At 47.4% G+C, this 19,944-nt stretch overlaps 2 protein-coding genes across 15 annotated transcripts in view; one reads left to right on the top strand and one right to left on the bottom strand.

Annotated features, from left to right (window-relative positions):
* Hps5 (HPS5, biogenesis of lysosomal organelles complex 2 subunit 2) overlaps positions 1-10,897 on the top strand; it is a 35,600-nt gene extending 24,703 nt beyond the window's left edge. For 10 of the 11 annotated variants that reach the window (XR_003946479.1, XM_006540904.3, XM_006540905.4 and 7 more), the window contains 7 exons: positions 1,950-2,070; positions 2,271-2,426; positions 3,211-3,330; positions 4,156-4,269; positions 6,438-6,544; positions 8,150-8,420; positions 9,913-10,897. Coding sequence is in view for 9 of the 11 variants with exons in the window: in XM_006540904.3 (XP_006540967.1) it covers positions 1,950-2,070; positions 2,271-2,426; positions 3,211-3,330; positions 4,156-4,269; positions 6,438-6,544; positions 8,150-8,420; positions 9,913-9,973 (950 nt within the window). In the remaining 2 variants the exon portion in view is untranslated. Of the gene's footprint in view, positions 1-1,949; positions 2,071-2,265; positions 2,427-3,210; positions 3,331-4,155; positions 4,270-6,437; positions 6,545-8,149; positions 8,421-9,912 lie in introns of all 11 variants that reach the window. The other variant, XR_391343.4, reaches the window with a different exon arrangement.
* Positions 10,898-17,049: 6,152 nt separating this feature from the next.
* Positions 17,050-19,530, bottom strand: Saa2 (serum amyloid A 2). Of its 4 annotated transcripts, none has more exons than NM_001379268.1 (4): positions 19,283-19,530; positions 18,982-19,076; positions 17,807-17,945; positions 17,050-17,392 (listed from the first exon to the last, which is right to left on the bottom strand). In NM_001379268.1, the coding sequence occupies exons 2-4, from the start codon at positions 19,070-19,072 to the stop codon at positions 17,254-17,256; spliced, it is 369 nt and encodes a 122-aa protein (NP_001366197.1). In that variant the 5' UTR covers positions 19,073-19,076; positions 19,283-19,530; the 3' UTR covers positions 17,050-17,253. The 4 variants fall into 4 exon arrangements, with proteins under 4 accessions (NP_001366197.1, NP_001366198.1, NP_035444.1 ...); NM_001379269.1 differs by having other exon boundaries at positions 18,982-19,073; NM_011314.3 differs by having other exon boundaries at positions 19,499-19,530.
* Positions 19,531-19,944: the final 414 nt, after the last annotated feature.

Here is a 19,944-nt window from a genome sequence, read left to right as displayed (position 1 = left end):
ATGTGTTACATACTTTTCCTCATTCGCCCCTGGCCTTCTTTTTCCTCTTTTCAGCGGATGCCTTTTTCCCTCCAGTTCTCCTCTTCTGTTCTATTACTTTCTCTACAGCTGCGCAATAGAAAACATGCGGCATTTCTGAGTCTTTCTGAGTCTGACTTATTTTGCTTAACATGATTCCCAGTTCCATCCATTTTCCCACACAAGTCATGATTTCATTTTCCTTTATGACCACATAAATTCCATATTCTTTATGTACCACATTGTTTTTAACCATTCACCCTCTGATGGACGGACAGGCATGTTCGGTTTCTTAGCTATTGTGAACATTGCAGCTAACTTGGCTGAGCGGGGTACCTTTGGTGTGTTGACTTGGGATTCCTGGGATGGATACCTGGCTCATATGGCAGATCTAAACTCCAGTGTCACAGCAACTGTAGCAGTTTGCATTCCTGCCAGCAGTGGGAGCTCTTCCCCCCCACATCAGAGGCAGCTGACTGTTCTGACACTGTTCTTTGGCCTGTCTCTTCAGGACCATTGAAAACTACCATAAAAAACCAACAACCACATTTTACTTAGGTCCCGAGTCATACCATTTTTGCTTTCATTGTTTGTTTAGTTTGTTTGTTTGTTTTGAGATAGAGTCTTTGTACAGAGCCCTGGCTGTGGCCTCAAATTCATGAGATCCACCTGCCTCTGTCTCCCAAGTGCTGGGATTAAAGGCGTGCTCCACCATTTCTGGCCTTTTTTGAAACCAGAAAAGTTGTTTTTTGTTTGTTTGTTTGTTTTGTTTTGTTTTTTGGATTTTTCGAAACAGGGTTTCTCTGTGCAGCCCTGGCTTTCCTGGAACTCACTCTGTAGACCAGGCTGGCCTCGAACTCAGAAATCCGCCTGCCTCTGCCTCCCAAATGCTGGGATTAAAGGCATGCGCCACCGCTGCCCGGCAAGTTTTTGTTTTTCTAACTAGCTTGCCACTCCCTTTATTCACTGAGGTTGGCTGTGAATGGTTCCTGAATGCTCCCAAAAGGCAGTTCTTCCTCCTTAGGATGAAGATTTGCTCCATGGCTGGTGTTTGTTTTGGTTTTATGTTTTAAAGGTCAACTATTTTTAAATCAATTTTACTGAATTTATTTTGTCTTTTTTTTTTTTTTTTTTTTTTTTTTTCCCAGAGCTGAGGACCGAACCCAGGGCCTTGCGCTTGCTAGGCAAGCGCTCTACCACTGAGCTAAATCCAATTTTACTGAATTTAAATCTAAAAGATGATATGGGATACAGGTTCTGTAAAACCTGAACAGATTGCCTTCAGTAATAGAGATATGTGACTCATAAGCACACACATACATGGTACACACACACACAGTGCACACATACATGGAACACACACACAGTGCACACATACATGGTACACACACAGTACACACATACATGGAACACACACACACAGTACACACATACATGGTATATACAAACACAGTACACACAGAGTCCTATAAACTTACTTTTTCAAAGCATAATAGTCACTTCCATTTCCACTATTTGTGCTTTTGTCCTCTGACAATTTGCTTTATGTGAGTCTGACAAGGAGACTTAGAGGTTAGGAGCTGGCACTTGCTGCTCTTGCAGAGGACCTGAGCCTGGCTCACAGCACCCACATCAGATGGCTACCACTCCAGCTCCAGGGGATCCCGTGCTGTCTCCTGGCCTCTGGGTACACCAGCACACACATACACAAAAATAAAAATTCCACGGAGTTTTATCTCCCAGTTTAACTTACAATCTTTAAAACATGAGCTTATATCCTGGTAGGTTTTGTTTTTGTTTCCTCCAGTGCTTAGCCAGTCTTGGGGTCTTGTGCTGGGGGGTGACAGCAGGCCGTGATAAAGGCTGTTGAAAGAATGTGTCCATGGGTATTTGCAGCGAGGTGACGGGAAAGGCTATGCTTTACCTTTCAGAAATGGCAAGATCTAATCCTGCCTACACGGAGCTGGAAGAAGGAGACCTGCCCACGGGGTTACAGTTACTGGATGGCTCCGTCCCTTCTGATAGTCCCTTGTTGATTGCATTTGCCACCCGGTAGGTTGTCCTGTATGTTGTTTATGGGAACTAAAACATCTGCAGTGTTTTTATGGCTTCGTATCTAGTGTTTGACTCATTTGCATATTGCGCATCTTCTTATTAGAATATTTGGTTTTATTTCTAATGAGTCCTAAGTATAACCAAGCCATATTATGGCATTGAAGTTGGAGACTGATGTGCTCTGTTTTCAAGTGCAGGTTGTATGATAGATTTGGGGAGTCAGCCCTTCGAGCTTGCATCAAGTTTTATCCGTCCATTTCGCCCTCCGACATCGCACAGCTTTGCCGTCATCATCCTGCTCAGTTCTTGGCCTATCTAGACAGTCTGGTGAAGTCCAGGCCGGAAGACCAGTGGTGAGAGGGCGTGTGTGGTCTCTGTCACCACTTGTCACGTTTTCACTGTCAGCTACTCTAGAAGATGACGATTTGGGGAGTTTTAATCCCCTTTCTCCCACCGTACATACCACAGATGCACGCATACCACACTTCACCGCCCCTCTCCGAGAAGGTCTCAGATTCTCTGTGGAAAATTAAGTCCCTTGTGCTGTCGAGGTGGCTCAGCACTTAAGAGCACTTGCTGCTCTAGCAGAGGACCCAGGCTCTACTCCCAACAGTCACATAACAGCTTATAGCAGTCTGTAGCTCCAGTTATAGGAGGTCTGAGGCCCTCTTGAGGGACCTGAGGGTAGTACATACATGTAATGCACATAGGTAGGTGACACATATATAAAATAGAATAATTTCCAAAAAGAAAATACATTCTTGGCATAGCAGGGCTTCAGCTAAGGCAGATAAGCATGTGTCAGACTCTCCCCCACCCCACCCCCGTCCCTGTCCCCGGCCAGTGAGTGCTTTTCAGTGTAGTGGCCCAGCTCTCCTCAGTGATCGCTTCCTGCTTCTCTTCTCCCAGGCAGGGCCATCATTTCTCTGCTCCATGGCAGTAAACTCCCATTTCATTATTAGACTGGGAATTTTTCCTTTCTGTTTGCCACACTGACCTCCTGGCGCCTACCCCCCTTTAGCTTTTCCTCATTGTCTTACAGTGTGGTTACTCCTTTAGCAGACTGGTACTCTCAATAGCGGAGCTATCATTTTCTTTACATCCCCACACTTTGTTTTCTCTCCAACTTGCTCTCAGGCCATCCTTCCTTGAGTTCCTTCTACAACCAGAGTCTTTAAGACTTGAATGGCTGCTTTTGGCAGTGTCCCATGATGCTCCACCAAGCACAAGTACAGTGGATGATGAAGGGCACCCCAGGTAAGCAAGAAGCCTGACATGTTCATTCACTGTGGGAACAACAGTAGGAAAGCTTAACCGCGTAGCGGGAGCAATGAGCTCACATATCCTTGTAAATCCTAGCGGTTCTAAACATTTGGGAGCTTATAGACCCTATAAGGATCCCACGATTCCATTCAGGAAAATGCACACTCGTGTTGTGCACATAACTTCAAAGAATTAAGCTAGCCTGTCTGCAGCTCTTTTACAGACCCACAGTGAACCCCGGGTTAGCCTATCTTAAAGAAAAATGTGTGTATGTTTGTGTTTTCTTTCAAAAGACATGCTAATTAGTTTATAAATGTACCAGTAGGATTTTAAAAAAATATAATATGAATAAAACAAAAACAAAAAACCCCACCAGTATGTAACTCAGAGACAGTCCTTGTATTTTCCTCTAAAGAAAGCACTTTTGAAAGCACTGCCTCCTGCCAAATGTCTGTTTTATTTGATTTACTCCTTGGCAGAAAGCCTAGGAAGACACATAGTGGCTGTGAGTGATACACTCCAGGTTTTGATTGCTATTACCATTAAGCTCAGTATCTACATACTAGGCAGGTACCCTAACACTGAGTTACACCCCCAGTCCCTATTTCTGGTGTGTGTTTGTTTGTTTGCTTGTTTGCTTCATTTCAAGATGAACAAGTTTTAAGAAAAGTAGCTATTTTTAATTTTTTAAGAGTACGAGAGAAATATTTGGACATATTGAAATATGCTTCAACTGTAGTCCTACCTATTAGATGATTCTAAGGTACTTTGTAGGGTTTATTTCCTGTCTAATTGGCTGTATTTTTGTTATTTTTATAGGCCCCATTCACACTTGCTTTCTTGGGGTTATAGTCAGCTGATTCTTCTTCTTATTAAACTTCCTGCAGACTTTACAACCAAAGAGAAAATGACTGACATCTGTAGGTCTTACGGGTAAGTGAGGGTGTTTATAGATACTGGTATGGAGATTGGGATCCACAGATAAGCCTCTAGTTAAGGCCCTGCATTGGTGGCTTTATTATATAAGGATCCAATTTAATACTACAATGTAAATGCACCTTCTAAAAAAGTACTAACATTTTTATTTTCTGTGTTTGGCTCTTCTGCCTGTGTGAATGTTTGTGCACCAGAGACCAGGAGATGTAACTGTGTTACGTCAGGTTGTAACGGAGTTAGCCATGACGTAGGTACTGAGTATGGAACCCAAGTCCTGTGTAAAAGCAGCCATTAATCTTAACTGTTAAGCCGTTCCCCAGCCACATGTCTTAAGTGATAGTAAACATGAGCTTGCTTTGAAAGTTTGTTCTTGTATTATACAAAGGAGAGAATGGCCCTGTGAGTTCTCTGTGTGCCCTTTGCCTAGTCGCCGTAGCTAGTGTGTCGGTTGTTATGTATTATGTCCATGCCAGTCACAGTAGCTAAAACATTTCCACGAGGGCAGAAATCGGGTTAGGCTCCCTGGAGGAGGTGCTCAGGAGGAGGAAAGGTTGGGGGTCAGCCCTGGAGCCTGTGGGCTGGGTGGGTCTGCTGAGGGAAAACCCACACATTCCTGACAGGGTTGGTCACTGTCCCTGAGCTTGGCTTCTGCTCCACCGGAAGCGGAATCTTTTAGAGGGACCTCTGTCTTCCTTTCCCCTTAGATGGAACTCACTCGATGGCAACTGTGTGATAACCAAGGAAAAGTCCATGGGTTGAGATTTGGAGACACATTCTGATTTTGTTTTGAATGTTTAAACTCATAAAAGTAGGGCCTGGTTCAGGGGTTAAGAGCACTGGCTACTTTTCCAGAGGATCCAGGTTTGATTCTCAGTACATCCATCTGTAATTTCAATTCTTGTTCTATTAATTATTTAAACTCAATCAGAGGTTCCTACCCCCCCCCTTAGATTATTTAGTTCCTAATAAAAGACACAGAACTTTTATATTCATGATAAGCCTCTAATATACTAGAGCTGGGCAGAGGTCTGTCCTGGAAGCTATTAGGATCTGCTTCCCCATCAATAACCTCACCTTATAACCTGCCACGTCTCAAGTTCCATCTGGGCAGCTCTTTACTGCAATTGGCCAGCTCTCGTGACCATATTTTCATGACTTACCTACCCAATGGTGTCTTCTCTCTCCACCTTCTCTCCTCTCCTCGTGGTCCCTGTCTCAGACCCCCAGCCTGGTAACCAACACACTTCCCAGCCTGTTTTTCTTCTGCCCAGCTGCAGGCTGTAGGCATCTTTATTCACCAATGAGGGATAACTTGGGGGCAAGGTTACATAGCATCACTTGGTCTGTGTGACAATCTCCTCATCCCTGGGGGTGACCAGGGCCAGTATTTGCATTAGTCCATGGCAACAGACCAGCCCTGGCAATTTCTGGGGGATCTGACATTCTCTTCTAGCCTCCACAGGCACCAGACATACATGCAGGCAAAGTAGCCATATACATAAATAAAATTAAAAGCTACTAGCAAAGTACATAAAGCTTTGTTTCTTAAGTTCTTTAAATCAAGGCTATTGAATAGAAGTTTGTGTGATAGTGGAAATATTCTGCTGTACTAGTCACTAGGCACATGTTACCATCAATTTTTAATTACAAAACTGATTTTTGCAGACTGGAGAGATGGCTCGGTGGTTAAGATACTTGCTACTCTTGCAAAAGACCTCATTTCTAGCACCCACTTGGCAGTTCACAACTGATGTAATTTTAGTTTCAGAGGATCTGATACCCTCTTCTGGCATTTGGGGGTACCAGGCATGTACATTATATGTAAACAAGCATTCACATGACAATTTATAAGTGTCTATAACTCCAGTTCAAGGGGGTCTAGTACCTATTTCTCTCCCCCCCACCCCCTTGGGCAGCAGGCATATATATGGTGCACAGACTTACATGTACGCAAAATGCCATATACAGAAAAAAAAAAGAAAGGCTTTTTAATAATAAAACTTTTTTTAAAAAAGGGCTTATCTCAAAACAACAAGCGAAGGCCGAGTTTTAATTTTTGCTGACTTTTACCTTAAGCTTTACTGAGCATGTGTGGCTAATGTGGGCAGTGCGGGTCACAGACACTCACTGTCCTTCCTCCTTTCATCAACTTCCGCCCCTTGAAGTTTCTGGCCTGGATATCTTACCCTCTGTCTGGAGCTGGAGAGGAGGAGGGAGGCCTTCACCAACATTGTGTATCTGAATGACATAAGCCTGATGGAAGGGGACAATGGTATGTAAATCCTGTGCTCACTCCTCTTTGTGCTGTTCTGCAAGCCTCTCCTCGCTTTCAGTAAGCAACCCTGAACCTTTCAGTGGTTGTCTACGTAATCACGATAGCCGTTAAAATTGTGGGGGCTTTACCTACTCTTTGGCATATTCTGGCACCTTTCCTATTTAGCAACTGCTTACTGTTTTAAGCATAATATGCCATGTTTTCCCTACACTGTTGTAAATGAGACAACAGACTCTTGGGATAGACACTCTCATGCCTGCACAACTGGCTTTCATTCTTGCCCACTTTAAAGCACTTTTTGTTTCAGCTGCCAGAATGATTCTTAAACAAACAGGCAGGCAGACAGATTAAAAAAAAAAAAAAAAAAAGGCCTGGCAAGGTGGCCCAGCAGGAAAGAGTTTGGTTCCCATCACCCCATGTTGAGTGGATCATACTTGCCCACAACTGCAGCTCCAGGGACTCTTTTTTTTTTTTTTTTTTTGGTTTTTTGAGACAGGGTTTCTCTGTGTAGCCCTGGCTGTCCTGGAACTCACTTTGTAGACTAGGCTGGCCTCGAACTCAGAAATCCACCTGCCTCTGCCTCCCGAGTGCTGGGATTAAAGGCGTGCGCCACCACTGCCCGGCTCCAGGGACTCTTGACTCCCTCTTCTGGCTTCTCTGGACACCCGTGCACATGTTCTCACAGTAATGCATGTGTGTACATCTTGCATGCATGCATGCCTGTGAGCATGTACACACACACAGCAGTAAAGTAAATCTTAGCAACAGTTGAGCAGTGTGGCTCCTGCCCTGAAGGCCCTTGCACTGAACCCATACTTCGCAGTTCATACTGTTAGCCGGTGCTGTGGCCTGGCCTGACCTGTCATCCTTACTGCACTGTCACATGTAACATAGGCTGTTGTGTTTTGTTTTGTTTTTTGTTTTATGTTTTTCGAGACAGGGTTTCACTGTGTAACAGCCCTGGCTGTCCTGGAACTTGTTCAGTAGACTAGGCCAGCCTTGAACTCAGAGATACATCTGCCTCCTGAGTGCTGAGATTAAGGGCATCTGCCACCATTGCTGGCTCACTGTAGGCTTTTAAACATCCGCTTAACTCAGCTGGTTCTTGCGGTGTCACATTACCTTCTGTGTCGCCTGTGTCATACATAGTACAGTCCTCTGCACTCCCTGCCTGCTCCTGCTCCTCGTTTGGACGCCATGCAAGACATAAGCATGCACCCTCCTGCCTGTGCCCTTCTGCCTGGCTTAGCTCTTGCTCACGTGTTGCTTATCACAGAACCTTTCTCAGATGCTCTGAGCGATGCCCACAGTCCTATAGTTCACCATTCTTTCCCTTAGTACACTTAACATGGTTTGTAAGTAGTGATTTGTTTATGTATTTAAGGCCTTTACTAACCTGATTGTGGGGTTGTGTCTGTTTTACTCCTCATTGAAATTCAAGGAAGTTTGAGGATAAGTTTTAGTTCTGTGTGTCAGAGAGGTTTGTGCTGAGGTGAGGAGACCCCGTTCTTGAGTGTGTTTTAAGTGTTCTTACAGTTCTGAGGCTTCGTGTATGGAGCCTTTGTGCTTTGTGGCCAACACCACTGTTGTCTCTGTGTGCAGGGTGGATCCCTGAGACCTTGGAGGAATGGAAGCTTCTCCTACATCTACTACAGACCAAGAGCACAAGGCCAGCTCCCCAGGAGTCACTAAACGGGAGCCTCAGTGATGGGCCAGCCCCTATCAATGTGGAGAATGTGGCCCTCCTGTTAGCTAAGGCCATGGGCCCAGATCGGGCCTGGTCACTGCTACAGGAGTGTGGTCTGGCTCTTGAGTTGTCAGAAAAGTTCACCAGAACCTGTGATATCCTGAGGATTGCTGAGAGAAGGCAGAGGTAATGCCAGCCTGTTGTGCACTCTCTGTGATGCTGGGGCGCCCAGACTCTCACAGACTCACAGAGGTGGATAGATGGGAGTGCAGAGGTCATGTAGTCTGGTCCCTCCTTCCCTAGGACATGAAGAGACTGAGATGCGTCTGCTGACCATGGTGTAAAAGAGGAGGCCAAAGTACAACTTACTCATAGTCATGATCAAGATACTCTTCAGTTAGTACGAGGGCCCCAATACTGTACGTCCTCGGTTCTTTGAATGATTTTGACATTGCCAAGCCTGATAGCTTGGGCCTATGAGCTAGCTCCATAGAAGGCCAGGGCAGGAGAAAGACACCCAGGGTGATTTAGTGAAATCCTGTCTCAAAAGTGAAAAAAGGCTGGGGATGTAGCTTAGTGGCAGAACACTTATCATGCATGAAGCCATGGGTTCAATATCCAGTTAATAAACAAAGCAAACTATGTATATATGCGCGCGCACACACACACACACATACACAAATATTTTAATCAAGTTTTTCTTCTATTCGTGGTAAAATAGATATAGTGAAAACAACAAAAGCAAGGCAAGCATGCTGGCACACACCTGTAATCTCAGCCCTGGGGATAGATACTGAGACAGAGGATCAGCAGCTTCAGGCCAGCCTGGCTGTATAGCAGTAATTACTGTGTTGTAAAAAAGGAAAGAAAAGGAAAGCAAATCCATGGGAAATTACTGTCTGGAGCATTTAGTCGTTTAGTGCATGCACGCTGCTATGCAGCTGCTCTCTACTGTGTTCTCTTCTGTGAACTGGGGCACCATAGCTATGAAACAGGCCTTGCGTCCCATTCCCTGGCTACCTCCATTCTGCTTCTGTTGAGTTTGAGCATCCCAGATGCCTCATGTAGGTGCACTGGTGACAGGATAGCTTGACGGTCCCCTCTCTGATATATCTGAGAACAGAAGTATTTCAGCCTTCTTAGTCTTCTGGACTCGGAACAGTTACTCAAGTTTAAAAGTTTTAGGATTTTGCACCAGAGCTGCTTAACTGGTTTGCATTTTCCTAATGACTATTGATGCTGAGTGAACATTTGTGCTTGCTGGCTTTGGTATCTATCTTTGGAGAAATAACTGAGTTCATTGCCCATTTTAGAATCAGGTTGATAATTTAGTTGTGGAATTCCACCACATTCAAAGTATAAGTACCTGTTACCAGGTAGGATTTGCGTATATTTTCTTCCATTCCAGGTTGCTGGTTCATTCTGTTGATCCCTTCCTCCCTCCCCTCCCCTCCCCCCTCCCCCCAACACTGGGCATTGAACCCGAGGCCTCATCTGTGCATGGCCAACATTCTAATTCCCTGAGTCATGATGCCCCACCCACTCTGCTGGCTTCAGCCTGCGTCGTTTGATCACTGCATCAGTGTTGTGAATCCTCTTAAGTGTACAGAGTTTTTAATTTGCTATTAAGAACGCATGAGGACAACTGAATTTGTATGTTTCTTTCTTGGGATTTCAGAGCGCTGATACAAGGCATGCTTGAGAAGTGTGACCGCTTCCTCTGGTCGCAGCAGGCCTAGTTGGGGATCTACTTTGACCAAGTGGAATCCTGCTCTCGACCCTGCAGAGGTCTTTGGCACAGAAGGGAAGAGGACACCCCAAAACATGCTGCTGCAGCTGCTGATGTCTCATCACCGCCTGGCCAGCCCTTGGCTTTTGTGGCTCTGTGACCTCAGAGTTTCTCAAGGAAGCAGTGGGCTGACCTTCACTGGAAGCAGCCTGGAGGTGCTCCCTGCTGGGTCGGATTCTTTGTGTACACCATGAATCAGGGAATTGGTTTCTACTGATGCAGATCTGTAGGGAGCAGAAGCTTTGGTACAGGAAGACATAACTAATATTGTAAACTGGAGTTCAATACTTTTTCTTACTGAGTTAGGACCTGGAACAATGACATCATTCCTGTTGGCTTATGTAATAAATACTGAAGATCCAAACTAGAGTTTTAAATAAGACTGCCCATATCTGAGTTGAGCTCAGTTTCAAGTATTTTTCCAGTATGTATTTGATATTCTCTAATCTAAGCCTATACGTACTGACTAATCCTGGAAATATATTATCTGTAAGTTTTGGAGAGTGGGTGACCCAAACGCTCACGCCCTCTCTTTTATTTTTTTTATCGGGTTATGCACTTTTTCCTTCATTCCTTTCTCTTTTTTTGTCTTAATTTATAACCCTCGCTAGCCTGGAACATGTAGGTATACCAGGCTGTCTCGACTTTAAATATCTACTGCCTCTGCCTCCTGAATGTTAGAATTAAGGGTTTGTGCCATCACATATACTTTAAAATTTTATTTTAAAAAGCCATAGCAAGAGAAAGCCACGCACTAACATAAATGATAACAAATGATTATATTAGCCAAGCCATGTAACTGGATTGTCATTTATGAAGCTTTATGTAGCCTGTTATGTTGGTAATAAATGATGAAGGTTTTCTTTAAGGAGAACATGGATATGAGATTTACTTTGGAGCAATCAGAAGGAAGATTTTAGGTAAAGCCAGTGTGGAGTAGTGTTAGATACACTGAATGAGTGACCTGGTTTTTTTCCCAACTTATAACAAATCAGAGAAGCCACACAGTCTGCTGTAATTACGCATGACCTTGGGTATGGTTTGGCCTAGTAGACTGAAGGCTTCACGGGGTGGTTTCGAGTTTTGTGGGCTGTGGCAGGCCTTCCCACCGCAACACCTGGGTTGTGGATGTGTAGCTGAAGCTGACCATGAGACTGGACTGAGGTAACAGTTAGAGAGCTCTCCTTCACTTTCAGCTTCAGTCACCAGGCAGTGGCTAAAAGATGGCCTACACCTCAAGGCAAGCAGACAGCAGGAACTGGCACGGCTGCCATCGTGTCATCATAGCCCCTCCGAGGGCAAGTGACCACACTGCTCACTTCCCAAACAGTATTCCTAGCCCACGCCCACCGACTTAATCTTCCAAGGCAGAGAGAAAAGAAAATCCTCTTCAGCCAAACGTTCCCATCTGAACCATCTGAACACGGGGCAGTGTTTTCCAATACAGCTGCCGTTTGCTGAGAAGTTCCAGGCACACTCGCTGGGTGGTTGCCTCAATGTCATTTTGTGTCCAGATCTGAACTCTGACCGTGATGGAGTGATAGAGCATGATGGAGTGATAGACAGGAGACTGCTAATGAGGCTGACTGCTTGGGTCTGGATATCTCTCCCCACCCCCACCCCAATGACCTAAGGGAAGGTTCTATATTTGTTTCTTTAAGTTTTTGATTTTGTGGGTTAAAAGGTAGAGAGCTCTTCCATAGGACTGGCCCCTTGAAACAGTGTGGAGCCACCCGTCCTGGCTAAGGGCTGACACTAGCATGCAGAACAGGTAGATGGGTCATGCTACCTGCCGTTAGAATTCGGAATATAACTGTCTCCCCTGGCAGTCACCATACCAATAGAAAATGTGTTTAGGGAACTGGGGGGGGGGGGGGGAGTCAAACCCTGAAGTGAGTAATTTCCTGCACCTGTGAGACTTGTCATTGTGTAAAGCCTTGTCCCTATTCCCTCCTTCCCCCTAGCCTCACTTTTAATGAGATTAGTTAAACCCTCTGATGTCTGTCAGTGCTGTTCTCCATTGGTCATTTCCCCTTTTGCTACTAATATAAAACCCCCACTACTTCCTGCCTAGCCCACCTGCTGGGGCAGTGCAGGGCCTTTTGAAGACCATCCTGTCTGCCAGCGGACAGTCTCAGCACATGAATAGGTAAGCAGCTTTGGTCTCAGCCTAGCAACATGACTGTCACCCCAGCAGCTCGGACGCTGTCCTGACTTGGATTCTGTACTCTGGGGCTTATTAACCTGCTTCCACCTGGTTACATCCTGTGTCATTCCTCAGTTCAGATGCAGCGTTGTTCCAGGGGTTGGTTTATGGAGACAGGGTTGCTCTGTATAGCTCTGGCTGGCGTGGAGCTTGCTCTGTGGAGCAGGCTGGTCTTGGACTCACAAAGACCCACCCACCTCTGCCTCGGACTGCTGGAAAGAAAGGTCTGCACCCCCACTGCCCTGTAGGTGTTCTTTTTTTTTTCTTTGTAAGATACTTATTTTTAAAATATTATGTGGATGAGTAATTTGTATGCATATGCATCTGTGCGACCAGATGTGTGGGGTGCAAAGGAACCTTTGGATATCCTGGAACTAGAGGTACAGGAAGCTTTGAGCCACAATGTTGGTACTGGGATTTGAACCCAGGTTCCCTGGAAGAGCAGCCAGTATTCTTCCTATCACTGGGCTAGTTTATTGTAAACCCAGGACCTAAGCAGTGATTGCCTTGGAGATGTTGTAGGAGATACACAGCGTGATCCTGGTCCAGTCACACCAGCACTGGGCCCCCCAGCAGGGTCCCCTAGGGCTTGTGTGCTCTATGCACGTTGACATCCCTGGGTAGCTTCCTGTTCAACTCTAACCAGTCCTTTACCTTGTAAGTCACCAGCTCACACTGTCCGGATTCTGTCCTAGGTTCTCTATGACAAGGACCAGAAGACTGAAAATCTCTTTTACATCAAGGTCACAGGTAAATCTAGGATTTACTTAGGGTTTCCTAGTAAGAAAATGCAAAAGGCCTGCTTGATTGTTCTTTGAAGGGGTTTAGCATCACCATGTTTTTATTGCAGAGGACTTGCCCAGTCGAAACCTTCCCATGCAAGTGACTCTGCTTATTGCCGTGGGCAATACCCATTATACCCATTGGGCAGCCAACTCTGAGTCTTTACAGTATTTCCAACCCCGTTTATGTGGTAACTTTTCTTATTGAATTGTCCCATTTCATAGATGGGTGAGGCTTTGTGGAGTCCCTCAGAAGGAGTTTGGGGATGTCTTGGGGCTCAGTGGACCTCCTCTGTGCCCTAGGAAGCCCCATGTGCACCTGTAAGAACAGAGTCTCTTGCTTGGGAAAGGCAACTGCTCTTGACTTATTAATCTGTTTTCTCAGTCTTGAAATTCTAAATACTTTCTATACTGGGACACCCACATTTCTGGTTTTCATGGTACCCACAAATGACACAGCAGATCTGGTGGGGAGCCTGAGTTTTTTTATATCTGGTAGGATCCAAGGTGACCCTGAGGCTTCTGATTGTCATCACTTGCTGGGACTCTGTGGGTTCAGCTTCCCAATGACTAAGGAAAGTGGTAGCCGAGGGGCAAGGCCTGGGAGGTGAGAAGGGGGTGACATGATTGGTGGATTAGGTGGGAGCCTTGAGATCTGAACATTGCTGTGGAAATAGCCACGAACTAAGTGCACAGGTCTCATGCATTACAACAGGGTAAGAGGCTGCTGGGGTGGTAGAAAGCAGACCAGGAGGTGAGCAGCTGCAGGAATGAGTTGGGGCATACCTCAGTAGGATGAGGGTGCCAAGCATGTGATGGGGGCCGTTGATCAGAAGGGAAAGCCCATTAGGGGTCATGAGACAAAGGCAACAAACTGAGGTGTTAGTCAAGGGTTTGGAGTCTAGCATCCAGCTAAACCCCATGGCAATCAGCTCAGCTAGGGTTCCAGCAGCCTCTGGACGTGGCGCTCTGCCCTGCTGTGGCAGTCAGCGCAAGCCATGGACAGGTAATTCTGCATCCCCTCCATGTCTAGCTGGACTACCACTGAATCTGTGCAGCAGACTTGGATTTTGCTACTCCTAAAAATTGAGAATGAGGGATTCTGGGGTGTCTCAGCAACACCATCCAAAAAGAAGCCAAGTAGACAAAATCAGTCTCATCTGCCCTCTCCTTATCCCGCCCTCTGCGGGGAAACCAGCTGGATCACAGCAGGGCCAGGACTCAAGTTGATAACTGCTTTTCACCTGGGAAGTGGAACTGGGGAGGACTCCTAAGGCGAGGAGACTGGTGATGAAGTCACATTTACAGAAGAAAGACAAACGAGGAAAGGAACCAGGAATTGTGGTGCATGCCTTTAATTGTAGAACCTAAGAGGCAGAAGCAGGCAATCTCTGAAAGTTTGAGGCCAGCCTGCATTACATAGTGAATTCTAAGACAGCCAGGGCTACATAGTGAGACCCTGTCTACAGAAAAACTAAGGCGCAGACAAATGAATGAATGAATGAATTAATTAATTAATTAATGAGGAAATCTGAACAGACCATGTCAGACTCAACAGAATGTCTGTAGTCCCTGGGAGAAATCTCAGACAGAGGTGTGGGAGAGGGAGAGGGAATAAACTCTGTCTCAGAGGGGTGACAAAGGAATTGGGGATGCAGCAAATGGAAGAAAGGAAACAGAGGTGGCAGGATGGCTTCTCAGAGCAAGCGCAAACCACTGGTCTTGAGGGGAGTATGGCCTCAGGAGATTGTACTACTGAGGGGAAGCGCCATGGTCAGTTTGCTGAGGCAGAGTCAGAGGACAAGTAACTTCTAGATTTTTCATGAAGGAAAGGAAACCAAGGATCAAACAAAGGAAGAGCTGTGAGGCAGAATCCAGCCTTCGAAGATTTTATACATATGAGAAATATTAAAGTCAGTGCATTTCAGGGGAAGATTTCTCAGTGGGTAGTGCTTGTCTGAGCAGCATGGAGTTAGGATCCCCAGAGCCCACAGAAAAGCTGGGCAGGTGTGGTAGCTGCCTGTAGTCCCAGTGCCCAGGAGCAAGGGCAGAGCTAGCAGGAGGCATGCTGCACTGTGAGAGAGACCATGCTGAGTCACATAAGATAGCCATGCTGGCTGGCTCTGTCAACTGTACACAAGCGAGAGCTAGGAAACATGTTCCTCTGTGCTCTCTGTTTCAGTGGCTGCCACGAGCTTCCTTTGAAGACTTATAATCCTAGTGACCCTTTCCCCACGACCTAGTGTTTATTACAGTGAGTGAGAAGCAGAGTGGCACAATAGAGTCTCCTACTCGACACACGCACCAATAGGAATCTCCACACGCTAGGGCTACTGTTGCTGTGATGAAACACCACGACAAAAGCAAGCTGGGGAGGAAAGGGGTTGTTTGACTTACACTTTCACACCACATCTTTCCCGGACGGCAGTCAGGGCCTGTCCTGTCTCAGGACAGGATCTCAAACAGGGTGGGAACCTGGAGGCAGAGGCAGATGCAGAGGCCATGGAGGGCTACTGTCTACTCTCTTACTCCTCACTGCTTGCTCAACAGGCTTTCTTATAGAACCTGGGACCACCAGCCTAGGGTTGGCACCACCCGCAGTCGCCTTCCCGACACTCCTCAATCACTGCCATACATCATGAACTCAGAAAATGCTTTCAGGGGTTGGGGACTTAACTCCATGATAGGCCACTTGCCTACCACTGACTACAAGGAAGTACAAGGCGCCCTGGGTTCAGTCCTCAGCTCCGGGAGGAAAAAAAAGAAAAGAAAATGCTCTAAACCCAGATCTTAAGGAGGCAAGTTCTCAGTCAAGGCTCCATCCTTTCTGATGACTAGCTTGTGTCAAATCCACATAAAACGAGCAAGCAAAATATACCCTCAGAATGTGTACACATACGAGCCAGCACAATATACTCTCAGAATGCATACACTTGAAAAAACATTTAAAAAGCACCTGGTGTGGCGGCACATGCGAATTTGGGATTCTGAGCTGTTGTCTTTATCTCCTATCACGATTTGCTCTGGGATATTTCTCTGGACTCAGTGCAAGTCAAACAGACCAGTGCTTGCTGGTATTGTGTCAACTTGACTCAAGATAAGATCATTGAGTGAGAGGGGACCTCAACTAAGAAACTTCCTCTGTAAGACCCTGATGTAGCCAGGCCGTAAGGCATGGTTTCCCTCTTTTCTTACTGATTAATTTATTTATTCACTTTGCATCCCGATCACTGCCCCTTCTTCTGGTCCCCCACAACACAGTCTCCTATCCCAATCCTCCCTCCCTTTCTCGTCTGAGAGGGTGGAGCGCCCTCTTCAGTATCCCCCCATCCTGGAACATCAAGTAATGCAGGGATAGGTGCATCATCTCCATTTCCTTCAATATTGATTATTGGGGGAAGCCCCAACCAATGGTGGGTGGTATCACCCCTGGGCTGATGGTCCTGGGTTCTATTACAAAGCAGGCTGAGTAGGCCACGAAGAGAAAGCCAGTGAGCAGCACTCTTCTAGGACCTCTGCATCAGCTTCAGCCTGCAGCTTCTTGACCTGTGAGGTCCCGCCCTAACTTTCCCCAACACTGAGACCACCTGTACGAGTCAAATAAACGCTTTGCTCTCCAAGATGCTTTGACATGGTGTTTCCTCACAGCAGCAACACTCCTAAGTCAAGAGGAAAGCCCTCCTCAGTATTTCTTAGGATGGAGAAGGTGAGTGGCCTTGGGATTGTGTGTTGTAGAGGAAGGAGCAGGACCACCCTGACAGCTGCAGCACACCCACGTATGAGGTGGCCCATGGGTGTGTCCCTGGTCCCTGGAGGCAGCACCACTGAGAACTAAGGCTGGGGCACAGGAACTGGTCAGTGCACACGATTGACAGGGAGTGAGGGCCTGGACACAGAAAGGCCCAAAAATAACAACAAACACGCACAGTCACAGGGCCCGAGAAAGGGGCTAGAGCGACTCATGTCAGAGTCTAGAAGAGTGGTGTCTGCCCCGAGTGTTCCCCAAAGCGTCGTCAATGACAGATACGCAGGCTCAGATCCACTTCCAAGTTCCTGTTTATTACCCTCTCCTCCTCAAGCAGTTACTACTGCTCGAGTAACTCCATTCTGAAACCCTTGTGGGATACACACATGAGAGGTATACTATGTTGCCCCAGAGAGCATCTTCAGTGTTCCTAGATAGGAAGCCCAGACCCCACCCTCAGGACCCCAACACAGCCTTCTGAACTAATAGGAGGACTCTCAGTATTTGGCAGGCAGTCCAGGAGGTCTGTAGTAATTGGGGTCTTTGCCACTGCGGCCATGTCTGTTGGCTTCCTGGTCAGCCATGGTGTCCTCGTGTCCTCTGCCGAAGAATTCCTGAAAGCTCTCTCTTGCATCACTAGGAGAAGCAGACACACAGGAGATCAGTCAGTCACCAAGCTGTGTGGACACAATCTATCCTCCAGTTCTCCCCTTTGCATGGGCTGGCTCAGGAGGAACCAGATAGTGCCAGGAAATAGAAGCTGAGACACTGGGCAGCCCAGGCTGGTCCTCTCACACTAGATAAACAAAGACAGAAACACAGGGCTGAGCTGAGAGTCCCTCCCCTGTCTACATTTGGGAGCAGGCTCACAGAGCATGGCTGTGTGCTGGCTCTGCACACAGCCCAGGGCATACACTGGGCTTTGATGGGCACACTAGCCTTGCGAGCAAGAGGAGGAGGGACGTTAGAGTGGCAGGATCTTCTCCAGAGTTCACCTGCCACTGCTTTCCCCAGAAGAGTCGAGCCCTGCTACCCAGCCTTCTGAGTTACCTGATTTTCTCAGCAGCCCAGACTCCCCCGGGACCCCTTTGGGCAGCATCATAGTTCCCCCGAGCATGGAAGTATTTGTCTCCATCTTTCCAGCCAGCTTCCTTCATGTCAGTGTAGGCTCGCCACATGTCTCCAGCCCCTGCATGGGAAAGACCACAGGAACATGACCCAAAAGACTCTGCCCATGCCTTTGAGAGGACAGAGGCATTGAAAGTACTCCTGGCCTGAGTCTTGCTCAGAGCAGCCTGAGAGCTTGAACTGGAAGATCATGGCCTGGTCCCCTCTGGCTTCTCAGAGTAACTCAGGAGAGCCCTTAGGGCATCTTCTATGATCTGTGTTTGTTTTTCTGCCCACAGTGCTGCTGTGAGCTGGCGCTCACCCGGGTGGGAAGCACTCCACACAGGCAGGGCAATGGCATCACAGTTCAGGGCCTGCCAGCTGCAGCCCTGGGAGATGTTAACCACAGGGTAACCACTTCTGAGCTTCCCAGCTCCTACCACAGACCCCACAGCACATTTTCCTAGTAGAGCCACCTAAAGTCCTATAGCCATTGACAATGCCCCCAGGGAACACACTGCCTGTAGCCAAGGGACAGTGCTGTGGATGTAGCTCCCCTGATCTAGGAAGTTCCATCATGAGGTGACAAAAGGCAGAGGAGGGCTGCATACAGAGAGCATCTGCTCTGATGCGAGAATCTATCCTGACAGAGAACATGCGCACCACCATGACCTGCTGACTGCCCTTTGAGTAGAATGCATGGGTCCTGTGCTGTCTTGCAGAAAGAAACTTAGGAGCAATGATCTCAGCTGTGGGTGCAAGTTCTGACCTCCCGAGGAAACACTGAGCGTCTCCATGCCAGGCCACATGCAAAGCCAGTCCTGAGACTCTAGGTGCAGGGAGGACTGTCTGGACCTCTGAGCTATCACAGCTCTTTAGGTGATGCCAGCAGTAGCTCATGTTCTTCATAAATGCACTGAGGAATTGTCAGGCCGACTTTCAGTCAGACAGGATTGGCCTCCAGCATTCTGGGTCATAATCCTGTCTGCCTCCTGCTGTATGCAGTGCATAGCAGGAAGTCTTGCAGGAACCCCTGGTCCTTCCAGCAAGCAGAGCAGTGAGTCCAACCCCCCTGAATGCTCAGGACACCCCTAGAGGTGGGGGCCTTCTCAGCTTACCTTGGAAAGCCTCCCCAATAAATGAAAAAAACCCTCCATGGCAGACTCCCAGGAGCAGGGAGCAGAAGACCAGGCTGGTGAGTAGCTTCATCCTGCTGGGGTGAGAGGAGAGGCTGGAGGAGACCCTCACAGACTGGTGCCTCCCCCTTGGCCTCTCATCCACACAGGCCCTGCTCATTTCTCCTTACTGCTGTTCATGTGTGTCCTAGCAGTGCCTCCTGAGACCTCTCAGCAGGACCTCCCCCCATCAGAGCCACAAGGCTGCTCAGTTCTCATCCATCCATCCTGCCTGCTCAACTACCTCTGTCTAAGAAGGCATGCAGGCAGTAGAGAGGGGTCTGGAGGGCAGGGACCACCCAGGTCGCCACTTCCTCCAGGAGCCCCTGATTCAGTAGGAAGCATTTCCCATGTGTCCCCTCAGCCTGGCACAAACCCCACAAGTGAGCAGAAGCCAGGAGGTTCCACTGAGAGGAAACACAGCAATCAATCAGTTTCTGTGCCCGGATCTGCCTCTCACCTGGTGTCTCCTGGGCAGATCTGGTGGTCTATGGGTGTAGGTGAGAGGAGGCAGGCATTTATGCTGAGCCTCCCTGCTCAGGTGAGGGGCAAGGACAGCCTGGCACCACCCTTGGTAATACTCCAGACAAGTCATTTCTTGTAAAGACTGTGACAGAAATCTTCCCGGTGTCCTGTGAGCTCTTTATCCACAGGTCATTTTCCCTCATTGTGCAATGGGAGCACAGGAGACAATTTTCTGTGCGGTGGCAATCTTCTGGGGTGTAGTAGCCTGGGGTCAACAGTGAGGGGAGAGAGGGTGCCAAGAGGAAGGCAGTGTGTGTCCTGGGAGGGGATAGGGGCTCCTAGGAAAGCAGTCAGAACTGTTCCTGCAGAGAACACTCGACTTTTTAATCAATGCTCAGGCTGTCCCTGGTTTTGTTTTGTTTCATTTTTTGTTTTTTGTTT

This window comes from Mus musculus, chromosome 7 (genome assembly GCF_000001635.26).
Source record: "Mus musculus strain C57BL/6J chromosome 7, GRCm38.p6 C57BL/6J".
Taxonomy (NCBI): domain Eukaryota; kingdom Metazoa; phylum Chordata; class Mammalia; order Rodentia; family Muridae; genus Mus; species Mus musculus.
This window is presented reverse-complemented; position numbering and strand designations above follow the sequence as displayed.

Excerpts from the sequence above, each read along its gene's own strand:
- Saa2 (NM_001379268.1), bottom strand. The coding sequence starts at position 19,072 with ATGAAGCTACTCACCAGCCTGGTCTTCTGCTCCCTGCTCCTGGGAGTC. Across the intron at positions 17,946-18,981 it reads TATTGGGGAGGCTTTCCAAG|GGGCTGGAGACATGTGGCGA; the intron begins GTAAGCTGAGAA and ends TTTCCCATGCAG. Across the intron at positions 17,393-17,806 it reads TGGGCTGCTGAGAAAATCAG|TGATGCAAGAGAGAGCTTTC; the intron begins GTAACTCAGAAG and ends TGCTTCTCCTAG.